General features: G+C 57.9%; 2 protein-coding genes across 2 annotated transcripts; both read left to right on the top strand.

The window, feature by feature from the left end:
- Positions 1-6: 6 nt before the first annotated feature.
- SFXN3 (sideroflexin 3) lies at positions 7-2,035 on the top strand. The gene is made up of 4 exons (XM_038140717.1): positions 7-44; positions 200-249; positions 719-766; positions 1,031-2,035. The coding sequence occupies exons 1-4, from the start codon at positions 12-14 to the stop codon at positions 1,125-1,127; spliced, it is 228 nt and encodes a 75-aa protein (XP_037996645.1). The 5' UTR covers positions 7-11; the 3' UTR covers positions 1,128-2,035.
- A 5,739-nt stretch (positions 2,036-7,774) lies between these two features.
- Positions 7,775-14,533, top strand: KAZALD1 (Kazal type serine peptidase inhibitor domain 1). Its single transcript, XM_038141545.1, has 5 exons — positions 7,775-7,985; positions 9,485-10,085; positions 11,290-11,450; positions 12,427-12,574; positions 12,789-14,533. The coding sequence occupies exons 2-5, from the start codon at positions 9,584-9,586 to the stop codon at positions 12,872-12,874; spliced, it is 897 nt and encodes a 298-aa protein (XP_037997473.1). The 5' UTR covers positions 7,775-7,985; positions 9,485-9,583; the 3' UTR covers positions 12,875-14,533.
- The last annotated feature ends 2,054 nt before the right edge of the window (positions 14,534-16,587 follow it).

Here is a 16,587-nt window from a genome sequence, read left to right as displayed (position 1 = left end):
CACCGGTGATCATGAACATGCTGGAGAAGAGAGCTTTCCTGAAGGTACCAGTGATCCTGGGATGGGCAGGTGGGCGTAGGGACACCCACCAAGCTTGGCACATTGTTGGCACCCCTCAGGGCTGGCACCCTGTTGGGGAATAGACACCTTCCTGCCCTGTCCGCCGCACTGACACACTTCCTCTCCCTGTCCCTGGCAGCGGTACCCGTACCTGAATGCTCCCCTGCAGGTCAGCCTGGTGGGACTCTGGTAAGTCCTCTTCCACCGATGGGCATCGCTGCCCTGGGCAGATACCAAGCCCAAGTGTATGGGACAGTGCTGCTGGGAACCCTGCTTGGCAGTGGGGGGAGAGAACTGCCCCCAGGTTTCCTGGGGGGATGCCAGAGCTTGGCCAGGCTAGTTGCACCTCAGGCAGATGGGATGGGTTATGAGGTTCTGGCACCAGGAGTTGCTTTGCTTCATCTTGGTGTCTCTCAAGCCTGCCATGGGCTCCTACTCAGCATTGCCATTCCCCCACATCATCAGGGGACAGACTTTGCCCCTCCTCAGGAGCCAGATGCAGAGTCTGGAGCTTGGAGAGGGCATCTCTGTAACCCTTTCCTGGCTGAACACCCAGCATAGCTCTGGGCTGCCTCATTACTGCTCTGGGATCAGGCCGTGGGTGGGTGTGGGTGATTTATGCAGCCCAGCTTCACCTTTCCATGTCTTTCCTTTGCAGTTTGGTGTTTGCCACCCCGTTGTGCTGTGCACTCTTCCCACAGAAAAGGTACAGACAGGGACTTTGACTGCACGTGTGGTTCCTGTGTGGGATGGGGGTGCTCTCTGACTCCCAAGAGATTCTTTGCTTCTTCGAGCAGTCAGGGGCTTAAACCAATGCACACACATCTCTGTGCACAGGCAGCAGTGCAGAGCCAAGGGTCTGTGCTGGGCCATGGGGACAGCATCCCCGTGGGGTACAGCAGGCAGTTTCCAACCTGAGGCCCCTGGTGGCTATACCCCTCCATCCTCTGTATCCATGTTTCCTCTACAGCTCAATGCCTGTGAGCAGCCTGGAGCCTGAAGTCCAAGATCAGTTCCGGAAGAAAGATCCATGGCTGGAGACTGTCTACTTCAACAAAGGGCTCTGAGCAGGACCTGGGGTGGCTGAGATGTGCCCCACAGAGCTGCCAGGCCAGCACGTTGCTGAGCTTTGCCCTTTGGGTCTCCTTGGGGCTGCTGTGCTTTCCCTTGGCCGTTGTGTGTCCATAGGTCCCAGGTGCTCAGCCCTGCTTTCTGGGGTCCCTGCAGCCATGCAGCACCACACCAAACCCTGTCCCCGTGCCTGGCTCAGCCCTGCTCTAGGGACCTCCTGGCTGGCACCCTGGTGCACTCCTCCTCTGTGTGTGTGTGCCTGTAGCTCTGTGCAGTGCACAGGGAAGTGCAGGCAGCAACACCAGGGACCTTGTGAGCTGTGGTGGAAGGAAAAACAAAAGTGAGATGAGGAAGAAAATGGTGCTCCCCAGCTTTAGGAGGCAGCAGAGAATCAGCAATTGAAGGTAGAGTACCTCTGTAGGCACCCTACAATGCCCAGCGGTTCAGCAGCTGGTGCCTGGGGATGGCAGAGCAGCTTTTGGAGAGGAAAACTCCCCATACCCAAAATAGTTGGGGGTGAGTGATCGATTGCACGTAGTGGCTGGAACTCAGAGTGGGGGGCTCTCCTAGCCCAGGCGTGTGCTTCCAGCTCACCTTCTGCTCTCCTGCGGGCCGCTCTGGGGTTTTAATCTGGCTTTCTGCTGCTTCCATCCCCAGAGCAAATGGCACGTTTTAATCCCAGTAGAGTCTTGGTTTTATTCTCATTTTAATGCCATCTGTGTTCAGGGCTGGGCTTCCCCTGAGGGGTTACTCTACCCCCTCCTGGAGTGCTTGCTTTCAGGTGGACCTTCTCAAATAGCTTTAAGTGCACTGTGGTTTCCTCTAGATATTTTTGATATACATATAATGTACCTATATATACCAAACAATAAAGGCAGATTGTTTATACAAAACCAACAGCAAAGAGAAGTGTGCTGCTCACTCATTTGTATATGCTGGAAAGGGACTGCTATTGGGATGAGGATGGGAGCAGGAGAGAGGGGCAGGCTGGCTTTTGGGGTGCCTCTGCACCCCTGGGGCTGGGTTCTGCTTTGCAGCCCGCTGCCTTTGCAGCAGCTCTGGCTGGCCTGGCATGTGTTTAAGCTTATCCAGCTGTCAGGAGGGTTTTTTTTAGTACAGTCGGCTTTGGACCTCGCCGCTGCGCAGAGAGCTTTGCTAAGCTGCTGCCCTGGATGCTGCTGGTTTGGAGAGGCCAGAGCGTCACCCTGGCTCTGCCCACACTCACACCCCCTCTTGCAACCCAGTCACAGGACAATTCTGGCCCTGCTCCTGTGCCTTCCTGCAGGACTATTTTTATCCCACTTTCTATGTACAGCTATCAGAGAGCACGTTGGGGAGCGCATCGCTGCTGTCGCAGGACCCTGGCAAGCCTGCGGGCAGCAGCTGCCTCCCCCTCAGCTTTCTGTGTGACAGGGCAGCCAGAAGGAGCAATGGATGTCCAGCCAGGGAGAGGAGGGAGGGAGGCAGCTGTGCTCAGCAGTGCCCCATGCTGAAGGACGGAGTGAGACTGCTGCAAAGGCCAAGATGGGCAGATACAGCAGTGATGAGCCCAGAGCCACCCTGTGCCACAGCTTCCACAGCTGGCAGGGGCTGGCAGAGGCCAGGCTCGAGCTGCTCCCCTCAAGGGACGGCCAGGAGAACACCTGCACCCAGCACCTGCCCAGGGTGGGGAAGTGAGTGGATTGGGACAGGCACATCAGGGATCTGTCCCCCTCCTTCTCCCGGCCCTGGAATATTGCAAATATCTCCCCTGAGCCAGCCATTGGCAGCTTATAAATAATGCAGCCCCTTGCCGTGCAATAAGGGCTTGTCAGTAGCTATTCTGCTCTCATAAATTAAAGATGAAAAGGTACAAGGCTCTTGCCAGAAAAATGAAGACAAATTTTTAATAGCTTGCCAAGGCACAGGGAGATGGAGCGCTCAGGAAAAATGAATTACGTTTTTATTATGTGTTTTATTGTGGTATAATTGAACGGGATTATCTGAGAATACAATATATTTCCAGAGCAGTGTAAAGAAAACAAAAATAATGATGACACCTGCCTCCTCCCACACACCACCCGGCTTTGCAGGGACACCCTCCTGGTGTGTGCTGGCTGAGAGCTGGCCCTGAGCTGCTGGTGGCCACGAGAGGCAGAGATGGAAATGGGAGGGACATGAGACCAGAGACACAGATGCTCGGGGTGGCTGGGTCCAGCTGCATGGGTCTGGCCGGGCCGAGTTTGGGCTAACCCCAAGAGCCCCCCAGGAGCTGTGAGCCTGGGATACAGGGCAGTGTGGTGTGACAGGGCTTGGCCACACAGAGCCACTGAGTGTCTTTCATCTGTCACCTGCTTTCATTCCATCCCTGAGATCGCCTTTGGTCTGTCCCACACCTGCACAAGCTGGCACCTCTAGGCAGACATGAAAAACTCAGAACTGGAGCGTAGCAGGTCCGGGCTGCTCAGCCATGGTGTCTGTTCTCTCCTGGAGCCAGCAGTGGTGCAGACTCAGCCACTTCACTGAGCGAGGCAGAACCTGTCCCCATGGATTCCCCTGACTGGGAAAGACAAAACACACTTGGCCAGTGAGTTTTGGGGGGTTGACAAGCCCAAAAGGGACACTGCTGCCTCTGCCGGGGAGCCCAGGATGCAGTAGTGGAGGCAGGGGAGCAAGGATGCTCAGTCCCTTCCTAAGCCGGCTCATCACAGAGGTCAAGGGCCAGTCCCAGAAACAGAGCAGCTGGACGTCCCCAGGGGGGCTGGGGGTGCTGGGCGGCGCTGGGCTGGGGACATCGATTGGTCCCTGGCATTTTTAATGAGCTGCCCGACCACATGCTTTAACCTTGCCCATAATGAGGGCGAGCAGCAGCAATTCCTACCGCCTCAGCCAGCTCCCCCAGCCTTAATGAGCTAATCAATACTTGTTCTCAGCTTAATTTCCAGCTAATTGCTCTTTAATGACGCCTGGAAATGGGCAGCCTCTTGCAGGGGGGAGCGGGCAGGCTCCCCCTCCCCAGTGGCAGCGGGTGCCGGGGTGCTGGCAGCGGGTCACCTTCCCTGGCTGCGTCCCAGCCCTGCCGGCGCTTCTGGAGGCTCGGGAAAGGGAGGGTGGCAAAGGCGGCAGCGGGCGCGGTGATTCTGAACTGGCAGCACCTCTGGAGAACCCACCCCGTCTGTGGGGGCCATGCAGCCCTGAGCAGCAGGGCAGGCTGAACAGAGGATCCCACCGTCACAGGAGGATGTGCCCAAGCCCCTCAGCACATTCCAGCGCGGTGAGGGCTCCCGGGCTCGGCTGATAGTGGGGCTTTTAGAGCGCAGGAAGATAAAGGTGGTGGGCCTGAGGTGTCCACGCATTGCTCCAGGTTCTGCAGCGCCCAGGTACAGGGTCAGTGTCACCGAAGGGGCCGGGGACGAGGCCAGCAGCGCCCTGGAGGTGGCAGCAGAGACGCCGCAGCCGCCTGCCCGCACCGAAACACCCGCACCGCCACCCGCACCCGCGGCCGGGCAGCCCCGCGGGCCGGGCGGGACTCGCGGGGGGTGGGAGGAGCCGGGCGGGTCCCGGGGCGGTGGAACCCGTTCTCGCCCGGCACCGCCGTGTCAAAGTTGGCACGGTCGTGCCGGTGCGGGGACACCCCGGGAATGCGGCCCCCGCCGTCTTTTCGGTTCCTGCCCCCGGGTTATCAGACCGGCGCTTGGATGGGGCTGGTGGGAAAACCTCAGCAATCGGCTGGGATGGAGATGAGCCGCGGCGCTTGCCGGGGACCCCGGGCAGCCTGGACACCGGGGCGTCCCTTACCATTCGGCCATCGCGCCTCGGGGCCGGGTGACCCTGCACACAGCTGCAACCGCTTCCCCAGGAATTTGCTGACGGGTTGGTTCTTCAGAGGAATTTGGTCTGGAAAAGCCTGGAGAAACCTGAGCCTGGCTGCTTCCTAGAGCGGTCCGGCCTGGCACGCAGGGCGGGTGACCTGCCTGCTGCCCGTGCCTTGTCCCCACCGCGGAACCCTGGAATGTGGCTGGGGCCCCTCGAGAGCCACTCAGCCTTGGGCGGGCCGGAACCGGGCCGTTTCAGGCTGCCAGACAGCAGGAAGCAGAGGGTGTATTTGCTGTGAAATGAGAGAGATCTGGTTTATTACCAGAAGGAGACCCCCATGCCCCCCATGCAGTGTTCCGGCAGCATTCGGTCCCAGGATCTCTGGTGACATGTGCTTCTGCTGTGACATAACCACATTCTCAACCCCGCCAGCCCAGCCCCAATGCTGCTCGCCAGCCCTGCCTGACATGACGTACGTTGAGTCACTTGGCCTAGGACTTTTTTTTCCAGAGCGGATTTTTCCCTTGGCTTCATCTGCCATAACCCCCAGATTGCTATGGGGTGTCTGGGGGATCAGTCCAAAGCTGTGGGGGGGGTCAGTGGGGCCAGGAGCAGTGTAGTACCCCTGACTGGATGTGATGTGTTTCATTCTGATGGCAGAACTCTGGAGGGATGCCAAGGTTGTGGGCCTGCCAGGAGCGCCCATGGACTCTTGGCTTCTATGGGACCATCACAAGATGAGAAAACAGTGATGGGGAGCAACCCACCAGGAAGGGGAGACTTTGGTGCTTTAGGCTCAGCCCTCAAAGCCCAGTTCCAGGAGCGAAAAGTGAGGAAAAATGAGAGATAACTAGCCAGCACTGGTAGGGAGCCAGGAATGCAATTTACCCAAGCGCCAGGCCATGCAGGGCTGTGATCACCCTTTTCCCCACAAAGCTGTCAAGCAACGTAAGCCACAAACCCCATTTGCAGCCACGGCTGTGTTGATTGGCTTCAGGTGTGATTGAGCAGAATCCTTGTTAAGCGCAGGTTGGATCTTCCACCTCTCATTCATAGCTGCTACTGTCTATTAACACATTCAATAGTCTCATTAAGCAGGAGGTTTAATTAACTGCCACGTTTGAGCTCCATCTTGTTGAGCTGAGCTAAGCTGCCCTTGGCTTTCTGAGGCTGGGTTGTATTCCTCCACAACCGGAGCTGCCTGCTCAGACCGGTGTTTGGATTTCACCTGTGGCCAGGGGTTCTCCCCAGTCAGTGGCTGACGCTGCTGTGGTGCTCAGGTGAATTCAGCCACCCAGAGGCCGTGATAAGCCCATGAAGATAAGACACACCAAGTGTTTGGGCCATGGCACGTGGGAGGAGGAGCCATGTGTGGGGAAGGACAGCAGCAATGGGGCCTGTTCCCCCTTGCCAAGGGCAAGAGACACAAATAACCCGAAACACTGATGGTCCGTTTTCAGCAGTGCCTGGGATTTAAGTGCTGGCTCTGTTTCTGTGCTGGCCAGGAGCTTTGTGAGCAGGAGGTGGCCCACGGGGCTGGGCTTGCTTCGCTGCTTTGCCTCCTGTGTGGAGCAGGGGCAAGTGAGGGTGTGCAGGAATGCCTGAATATGCAGGTAGTCCTTCATCCCAAAGCGGGAAGCGTGGTATGGCAGGGATAGCCCAAGAAGCTCAGCACTCCTGTTTGAGGCTCAGCACTGCAGTCTGTTTCCTCTCTGCTCAGGCTCTGACCCAGTATGTAGAAAAACCTCAGCCCTTCCTGGCTTTTTCCCTGCTCCCAGAACAGCTGCAGTCCCAGCTGCTCAGCAACTTGTGGATGCTAGACCTGAAAACTTGTGGCATGTGGGGACCGAACTCCATAGGCTGGACAAGGGGAGCCAGGGGGGGAGGCAGCCCCGAGCCAAGGGGCTGGGGGCCGTAAGGGGGAGCGAGGCTGAAGGCATAGCTGGCAGGAAACCCCACTCTGCCGCAGGGGGCTGGGGAGGGGAGCTTGGCCAGCAGAGGCAGATTTAAGGGGGCTGAATCCTGACACATTTTCCATTCATTAGACATGGCTGGACTCACAATGTGACTGAGAAAAAGCCCTGGAACCCAGAACAAATTTGCAGGAGGGTGTTGGAAAGCAAAAGCAGATTTTTGCAGCATGGTGAAGGAAACCAGATCCTTAGAGGGGTCCTGATTTGCTTGAGCTTCATGGGGGAACGAAATCCCACAAATTCCTTGCCTGGAGAGGAGCAGGCTGTGTGATCCCCCCTGGCATGGCATCCGGAGCAAGATGCAAATGCACGGTGTGTGTTTGTGCTGCAAAGGCAGGCTGGCTCCCCCACTCCTCAGAGCCAATTCCAGAGGGAAACTGAAGCAGGGAGCAGCGAGGCAGCTTGCTGGGGAAGTCTGGAGCCCCAGCCCTGTGTACATGGGTTTTGCACTGCTGTAGCATGGAGCAGCCCCACCACGGCTCCCAATAGCTCCACTCCAGCCAAGGGAGCACTGTGGTTTACACCCCAATACCCCCTTCACACGTAGCTCCTGGTGTGAGGCGAGTGCAGACATTCCCAGGAGTTATCCCCCCGTTTACTTACAGCAGCTGCTCAACTTTTCAGTCTATGTTTCCTAACCAAATTACAGCCTGGGAGATGCTTTTGACCACTTCCTTAGCCATGCCCTCTTCTCCCATTCACTTGTCCCGAAGGACCGCTGCCAGCTTGTGCTGCAAAGGAGGGGACCCCAGTCCCTTCCTGCCCCATGGATGGGGCGGAGCATCAGCCCGGGTCCCGCTCACGAATGGGGGTGATTCCAGCGGGGAGGTGCCGGTGCCAGGGAGCCGCAGCGGCAGAGCCCCGGGGCCGGGCTGCGGTGCGTGGCGAGAGCCCGGCAGGGAAGGGGTGCCGGCCAGCCCGTGTCCCGGTCCAGGGACGGGCCGCGGGCCCGGAGAGGGGCGGGGGGATTCACGTTTCGCTGACATCACGGCGGTGCTGGAGCGGCCGGGGGCCGGCAGCCCCGGGGCCAGCAGCCCCGCCGCCGCGGCCACTGCGCTCCCGCCGCCCCCGGCACCGGCGCCTCCGGTAAGTGGCGGCTTATGGCGGGGTGGCTCCTGGGGGACCCCAAGGGACGTCGTGCCCCTTCCTAGCACTCTTCTAGCACCCCCAGCGCCCGCACCCCAGACGTGTGGAGCCAGAGAGCAACTTTTTGCAATCCCCCCGTACCCTTTCTCTGGCCCCCCACATCCATCGGGCGATGGAGCCTGACTCCGTACAGACTGGAGTAGGGTGGGCCGGGGGAAGGGCTTCGGCACTGGGACCCTCTGCCCCTTTCCACCCCTGGGGTGCCTGGTGGTCTCTGGTAAAGGGGTCAAATCTTCACGGCTTTTTATCCAGGGGATGCATATGTGTAACCCAATATCCGGGCCATCCCCACCCCAGCTCTGGGCTGTGTTAGCCCCGAGAGTGGCGGGTGTCGCTGGGGGGGCTGTAGCTCGCCCTTCGGTGCCGTTCCCAGCGGGAGGGGACGGGGGGGACAGCCTGTCAGCCTGTCAGGTCCCCTCCTCAGCCTCGCTCGCTCGTGCTGAGTCGCCCTGGGGTGGAGGACCATAACTGCATCCCGTCTCAGGGAAGGCAGCCAGGTACAACAGGGGGCAGGGAGGGATGTTCGCAAAGGGATTTGGTTCATTGTCACCCTCTCTGGGGACAGGCTCTGAGATGCCACGTTTTCCCTCCCAGGGAGAGTTGGGAAGCCCGGAGTAGATCAGCTTCTTCCTTCCCTGAGTAGGTAACGCAGGCTTGGTTTGAGGGCAGGGTCCCTGCTGTGCTGGCACGCACTGATCACACTGGGTCTGCTGTCAGTCCAGTGGTTCCTCACCTGCGCACTGGGCTCCTCCGTGCTCAGCTTCAGTTGCCTGTGTGATAACTGAGGGGCTCACAAAACCTTCTGGGGAGTGGACATTTTTTCCCCTGCTCAAGTAGGTGGTGCTTTAGAAGAGGGGTTGCAGCGCAGGGAGGGAAGGAGAACAAAAGCCGGGCACGACTGGGAGCATCCTCCTGGCTTGACTGCCTCCAGCACAGAAAGAACACCTTGTCTGCAGGATCAGTCGCTCTATTGTGCTTGTATGGATGGTGAGGGAGGAAAAAAAGCGTTTGTGACTCTTGCAAACAGGGAAAGAAAAGGGGCTTGAGAGCAACTTTCTGACAGGAGACCAGGAGCAGGGTATGAAGGAGCTGAACCATAAGCTGCAGAGCAGCCTGTCCAGTGCCCTGCCAGCCCTGTGGCTTCCCAGGCAATGCTGGGGTCAGAGGAGGCTGGACTTTGCATGCTGGGCTGCCAAGGAAAGAAGGATGAAGCCTGATGGGCTGGGGTCATCACCACTATCTCTTCAGAAGACATTCAGTGTTCAGCCTCACAAGGCAGGAGCTGCCTGGGGAGCTCCGGGGTGCAAAGCCCCAGGTGACTGCAGGGCTGGGGGTGAGAGGGGCTGGAACCAACCCTCCCCTGCACATCAGAGTGCTGTGGAGACAAAGGAGTGGGAGACACTTCCTATACCAGTAACACACTTTCTCCCTCCCCACAGGCCAGGATGGCTCCTCAGATCTAGACAGGGAGACCAGAGCAGTGCCAGAAATCTCCATCCAAGTGACAGTGGGATTGGGATAGAGGAGCTGCCGTGAAGATGTCTGAAGCCAAGTCCCTCAGCATCTCTTGCCTCATGCTCTCCTTGCTCTCCTTGCACTGGGCTTTGCTCCAGCTGGGCCAGGCTTTTCCCAGCACCTCTGACTACCTCCAGCGGGGCTGGCAGCGGCTGCTGGAGGAGGGGGAGGGCTGCGCTGCGTGCCAGCCAGAGGAGTGCCCGACGCCGCGCGGGTGCCTGGCAGGCACAGTGCGGGATGCCTGTGACTGTTGCTGGGAATGTGCCAACCTGGAGGGACAGATCTGTGACCTGGACAACACCAACCATTTCTACGGCAAGTGTGGGGAGCACCTGGAGTGCCGGCTGGATGCCGGGGACCTGCGTCACGGAGAGGTGCCCGAGCCCCAGTGCGCCTGCCTCTCCCACCTGGCCCTCTGTGGCTCTGACGGCAAAACCTACGCCCAGATCTGCAGGTTCCTGGAGGCTGCCCGTGCTCACCCCGATGCCAACCTCACTGTGGCCCATGAAGGTCCCTGCGAGTCAGGTAGTGGCCCTGGAACTGTGGGAATAAACAAGCAAGGGGGTCTGGCTGAACTGTTTCACCTGGCAGCAAAACCAGGGACAGGACTGCTCTGGGGGCTGCTCCGTGCAGTGTCAGGCTCCCACCTAGTGCCCCCACCCTGCTGCGCTGGGGGAGCCCCTTGCAGATCCAGTGCTTGGAGAAATCTGGGAGCAGCTTTGCCAAGAGGGAGTGGAGTTTATGGGAAGCAACAAATCCTGCTGGAGCAGATGGGGAAGTTCCAGGGAATTGTTAGCGAATTCTTGGCGGCCGGGCTGGGTTCACAGTGGCCTGTTGCTCCTGAGAAATGTGCCTGCCTCCTGCAAATAGAAACCAGGGTTGCTTTGGCTTGGCTGTGTGATTTCCATCTCCTGTTTAAAACTCAGGTGGGGGCTGAGAGGGGACAGTCTAGCAGGAAGGCCATGCCCCACCCTGCCCAGCCAGGCACAGGTCACCCAGTGATGTCACTGCAGCCTGAAGGGTGTCAAGGTTGACCTATTTTCTGTAGATCATCATGTTCTTTACTGTTTTCTCGGTGTATTTGGAGGTGAAAAGCTTCCCTTGAACTCTGGCTCATGCTATGGGCCAGATCATGGAGCAGGTGTGTGTGAGAAGGACAGTCCTCCCTCTGTCCCTCCAGGGAAAGAATGTGGAACCTGGAGCTGTTGGCTCCATCCAGGAGATGGGGACCTGCTGACTGCCTTCATTGCTGGCACAAGCCCTGTGTCAGAGCAGAGGCCTCATTTGGCTGGAAGCTCAACTCCCTCATCCATCCTCACCAGCCTCAGGCTGGATGAGCGCCCCTTGGCCTTTCTCCCACAGGAGGAGCGTGCTCCAATTGCTCAGGAGAGCTTTGTTTGGTAACATTACTGTCATTGCTCTCTTCCTGCTGCGAGTGTCACTTGAGCATCATTGCACAGGCGGGGAAACTGAGGCCAGCAGGGATGGCAACTCTCCATGGACTGGGGGGTGTTGGGGTGGGAGCTCCCAGTCCCGGCTGTGAGGAGGGACCATGTCCTTAGGAAAGGTGAGGGTCTGCCATGGGAGGGAGAGGAGCCAGACATGGGAAGGGTCCCAGCATCTCTATGTGAACCAAATGCTGCTGCTCCAGCCCAAGAGAGTTTGTGGGACCTGCCAAGGGTGGCACCTCTTCTGAGCCCACTGTGCTCTCCTCCACCCCCCTCCCCAGAGCCTCAGATCACCTCTCCTCCCTATGACACATGGAACGTCACCGGGCAGGATGTCATCTTCGGCTGCGAGGTCTTCGCCTACCCCATGGCATCCATTGAGTGGAGGAAGGATGGCACAGAGATGCTGCTGCCTGGAGATGACCCCCACATCTCCGTCCAGGTGAGCGGTGTGCCCGGGGCATTGAAGATGACCCCAGGATGACCCAGTTCTTCTCAGAGCTCATGGACAACCAGACCTGAGAGTGGTCATGTTCTGGGAATGGCCAAGCCTGGCTGCCTGGGGAGGAGAAGGGGTGACTGGAGGCTCTCTAACATGAGGACTGACTGAGACAGGGCTGGTGTCTCAGTGGTAGGAACTATCAGCATCTCTTTCTTCTGTGATTTCCTCTAGTAACTTTTGAACTTATTCATAGAGTCCTGCAGCAGGGAGTTTCCCACTTGCCTGCCTTTAGTTTGCTGTGTGTGCTGGCTTCACTTGCAGTCTCACTTGCAGGGCTGGAAAGAGGACGTCTGAGTGCCTTACAGCCTGGGTTCTCCTCTGGTCCTACCAGCACACTCAGGCAGTTCCTGCCCTTTTTTCCCATCAGCAGGGCTTCCCTCCCAGAGCTGGCAGGCCCAGGGGTCAGCATCCTGCCTGTGGCCAGCCCCAAATATAGCACCCAGCTGGGTGTACCTAGCTGTTAGAGGGTGTGGGCAGAGGCAAAGGGGCCATGCACCTCAGCCAGGCACCAATGAGGAAGAAACTGTGGTGGGATGGATGGAGGGAGCCAGAGGAGCAGGTGGAACCTGCACCATGGCCCCCTTCCATATTTCTGTCCTTCAAGCCTCCCCACAGCTTGCTGCAGGGTCTGACTGAGGATCTTCGCCTCAAGCAGGACTACCCTGCCCGGCTGGAGGAAACTCTACTGTCCTCCACCCCTGGCCACCACACCATAATAGCAGCCTGCAAGCACAGCTGCAGCCCAGATGGGTCAGGAAAAGCTTATTTATTCCTGGGGATAAACAGAAAATAGCATGGCTGCTGCCAGAGCGATCCTGGGACCTCGCTGCCTGCCGAAAGGGGACCTGGGGCTCTGTGGCACACACTCCCTCTCGCTTCTGCCACAAGTGCTGACAGAAATCCTCCCTTCTTGCAGTTCAGAGGTGGCCCCCAGAAATACGAAGTGACAGGCTGGCTGCAGATCCAGGGTGTGCGGGTGACGGATGAGGGCACGTACCGCTGCTTCGCCAGGAACAGGGTCGGGGAGGTGGTGGCACTGGCCAGCCTGACCGTCTTCACACCGGGTGAGCACCCCGTCCTTATCCCCCTGCTCTCACGGGGACATGGGAAGTGATGTTTGGGCACAGTGCACCAGTACGGCAGGAGCTGCTGGAGCGTGGGGCTGTGCTGGGGATGCCCCAGAAAGCTGCTGTGCACGGTTTGGCTTTGGTCCTGCTGGGCAAGGGGACAGGCACAGCAGGGTGGCAATGTCACACTGTCCCCATGCTGCCATTTCAGACCAACTCAACCTGACAGACTTCTCCCTGCTGAAGCCCCGCACGACACCTGAGGACTACAGGGAGAGTGAGGAGGACTACTACTAGCCCAGAGATGGCATGTTCGGCTGCAGAGATCACCTTGCCCACAGCAACCCTTCCCTGGGGCTTGGGGACATCTCTGGAGCAAGCATCCTCCAGCCCAGAACTCCTTTTCTGACAATCCTGGCACAACAGCCTGCATTTTGGGGTGGGGGACAGGGTGACACAATCCTTTGAGGTGCTTGGGGATGGGATACTGGTTGGTTGGCAAGGACTGGGACCAGGGACAGCTCTGCCTGGGTCAGGGTGGATCTGTCCTCGGGCACTGAGTGGAGACACAATGGCAGGTAGGACACTGTGGGGACAGCTGTGCTGTGTGTGATGAGGACTCGCTGCTGGGGATGGAGCCTCCTTTGGGAGAGTGAGGCCAGGGCAGGGGCATTGTGTCCTGTATGAGCAATTTCTGGGGAAGCTGGAGCAGAGAGCTGGGACCTGACTGTGATAACCAGTGTGTCACCCCCCTGACAGCTCGTATCGCCCAAGCACGGAGACATCCCAGCTTCTTCCCAGAACCTGAGGAACCTTCTGCCAAAACACCCTTTTCTTCTGTTTTGTTTTTAACAAGAAAAGTAGTGATTTGAGGAAACCAGGCACTTGTGGCTTTCAGAGCTGTCTTTTCTCCAGCTGAACCACCCTTGTGGTCAGAAACACTTCGGCCTTTTTTTGACTGACTCCATTTTTCCCTTCCATGCCTTTGACTGACCTCATTCTTTCCTTTGTCATTTCAGTTGATGTTATTTAAAATATACACGTAGGTCAAAGCCAGGGCTGGCTGACTGTCCTGCATCCACCAGGATGATTATGGGGGTGAGGAAGGGTGCAAACACTGTGGATGCTCCCTTGCCTGTTGTGGGGTGCTTGAGTTGAGGAGCCCTCCTGCCCATCCCAGCGCTCACAGCTGATCCAGGTGTGGGTCCTGCTCTTCCCACCCCACCTGGGGATGGGGGTGCCCAGCAGACAATCTCCTGTGCAGTGGTGATGCATCAACTCCAATCCCTGTACTCCCATGCATTTGGATCCCATCCCACTGCTGCCCATTTTCATCTTGGGGTCCTAGGTTCTGTGACACTGGGGTCTCCACCCAGGTGACCACAGCTCTGTCAAGCTGATGAAGTGCCTAGCTGGTGAAGTAAAGGGATGCTTTAGTTTCCACTGGAAACATTGTATTAAAAAAAACCCAAAACACCAAACACCTACCTCCCAGAGCTGGTGATTTAGGGCAAACTTTCATTTGGGGGAACACAGGAAGAAAGCTCAGAATTGCACTGTGCTGCTCACTGCCCAGAGAGGGCTGTCAGGACCCTTCCTCTGGGCATTCTGGGGCTGAGCTTACATTCAAGGGGTGCTTTATGCCCCAAAGCAGCAGCATTTGCAGGACTTCTGGTGCTCAAAAGCTCCATAGGGACCAAACCACTCCCAGTTACTCAGTCCCAGCTCTGGAAGGTCCAGAGCTGCGGCAGAGAGCCAGACCCCGTGAGAAAGGAATTGGCCAGACCCCAGGCAGGAGCAGGCAGGATGCAATAAGGCTGGCGGCTCGGGTCCCGTGCTACTCTCCTTCACATGTTTTTTCTTTTCTTTTCTTCCTTTTTCTCTTGAGAGCTGGCTCAGATGACACAATTACGGCACTGAAACCTGAACAAGCAAATAAAAGGGATTTGTCTGGAACTGGCAGCAGAGCAAAATTCCTGCAGACGGTGAGGCTGGGCAAGTTCCGGCCCCCTGCACCACAGCTTGATGGGGCACTGCTGCCCGGTCTGTTGGGGTGCCTGCCCTTTCTGGCAGAAAACCCCTTCTCAGCCAGAGAAATGCAAAAGCCATTGATGCCTCAGCTTCTCCTTCCATCTAAGAGCAAAACAGAATCCTCCTGGGCTGCTCCATCAGAGTCGGAGGGTGTTCAGGAGGGACCAGGGACAGAAGTGTGCCATTGGCTTTTGTTTTGTTTTTTTTGGGTGTAAAACATTCTTTCAGAGAAGCTGGGCCTTTTTTTATCCATCCTGATCTCCTTCCTGTTTTGCACACAAATGAGCTGGTGGAACTGGGCCGCGCTCAGGCTGAGGCTGCCACGGGGAAATCTGAGAGCGTCCTGGAGCTTCAGCAGTCAAGAGCTGCTTGCTGGGCTCCCTGCCGGTGCCTGGGGCTGGCTCCCAGCCAGGGCTGCCATGCCAACCCTCCTCAGGGCCGGGCTTGCCCTGCCTGTGTTGGCACAAATCCAGGTCGTGCCGGGTGCGGGTGCAGCTTTGCTCTGCCTGGAGAGTGTCGGATGCGGCACACGCTCCATCCCTGGCTCTCCATGTGCTCTGCAGGACAATGCCCTGCCTGGGCAACTGCATTTGGGTCTCAGCCCTTGCCCCGCTCTGCTTCACACCCAGTGCCTTCATACCCTGTAGGGAGCTGGCAGGGGATGCTGGGGGCTCCTGCAGGGAGAGCAGCGGGGAGGTGGTGACCGAGAGAGGGGGGACTTTGAGCAAAAGCTCTTGGCCAAAATTAACCAAACCAAGGGCTGTGTGTCCTCAGATCCCACTGTCTGGCTGGCAGGCTGGAGCTCAGCCAGCAGTTGGGCTCCACTCCCCGCAAGGGCAGCAGAGTGGCTCCAGGGGCACAGAGAAGGCTGGTGTCTCCTCATCCCAGCTCCCACTCTTGCCGTTTCCAGTCACTTAAAAATTAAAGAAGCCAATATTGCTGCACAGCTGGAATCGGTCACTGCCACAGAGCTTAATTGAGGTTATTTGTTGGCTCTCAAAACGTTTGGTCACTTCTGCTGCTGGCTGCTCAGATGTTTCCTGCAGCCCTAAGGAGGGGGCACCTCAGGCTCTGCAGATCCTGTTCTCAGCTCCAGGCACCCAGATGGTCCCGGAGACCTGACCAAACCTGGTGTCCCTGTGGGTTCAGGGGGTGTGTCCCAATGCATGCAGCACCAAACCCCTTTGCTGGCCGATCTTTGGCACAGTTGCTTTCTGGGGGCAGAGGGGGCTGAGCAGCTCCTGCCAGCCCAGCCGACTGCACTCAGAGCACCTGACCAGGTGAACCCAGAGGTCAGGCTGATGTCAGGAACCAGGAGACCTAGACTGGGAAGTGTTGACATGGCCACTGGCCCAGGCACAGCACCCTCACCTCCTGGCCACCCGGGATGAGCAGGGTGCGGGTACTTCCCAGAGCACCAGAGGTCACTGCGAGCCTGGGTACAAAGAAGGGGCGGCTTGTCCTGCCAGGACCTGAAAGACCCTGGAGACGCACCCTCTGACCAGCTGCCAACCACAGGGTTTTGCAGTCTGCGGGGAAAACCCACCGAGTCTGGCAAGTAAATACACTCCTGTAACAAAAACATGCTGCCCCTGACCTTCCCTGCCCTTGGGGGTGCTGGGACCTGCCCCTGTCTGGGCCTGGGCAGGAGGCACATGGAATCATAGAGTAGTTTGGATTGGAAGGGACCTTAGAGGTCATTTAGTTTCAATACCCCTGCCATGGGACACCTTCCACTAGGCCAGGTTGCTCAGGGCTCCAGCCAGCCTGGTCTTGAACACTTCCAGGGCTGGGGAGACCACAGCCTCTCTGGGCAACCTATGCTGGTTCCTTACCACCCTCACAAAAAATGATTTCTTTCTAATATTTGACCTAAACTTACTCTCAGTTTAAAGCCATTCACCTTTCTTCTATCACTACATGCCCTTGTCAAAAGTCCTTCTCCAGCTCTCTTATAGACCCTTTAGGTTCTGGAACGT

Source organism: Motacilla alba, chromosome 6 (assembly GCF_015832195.1).
Source record: "Motacilla alba alba isolate MOTALB_02 chromosome 6, Motacilla_alba_V1.0_pri, whole genome shotgun sequence".
NCBI classification, from domain to species: Eukaryota; Metazoa; Chordata; class Aves; order Passeriformes; family Motacillidae; genus Motacilla; species Motacilla alba.
The sequence above is the reverse complement of the archived record's forward strand: the minus strand, read 5'-3'. Positions and strand labels throughout refer to the sequence as shown.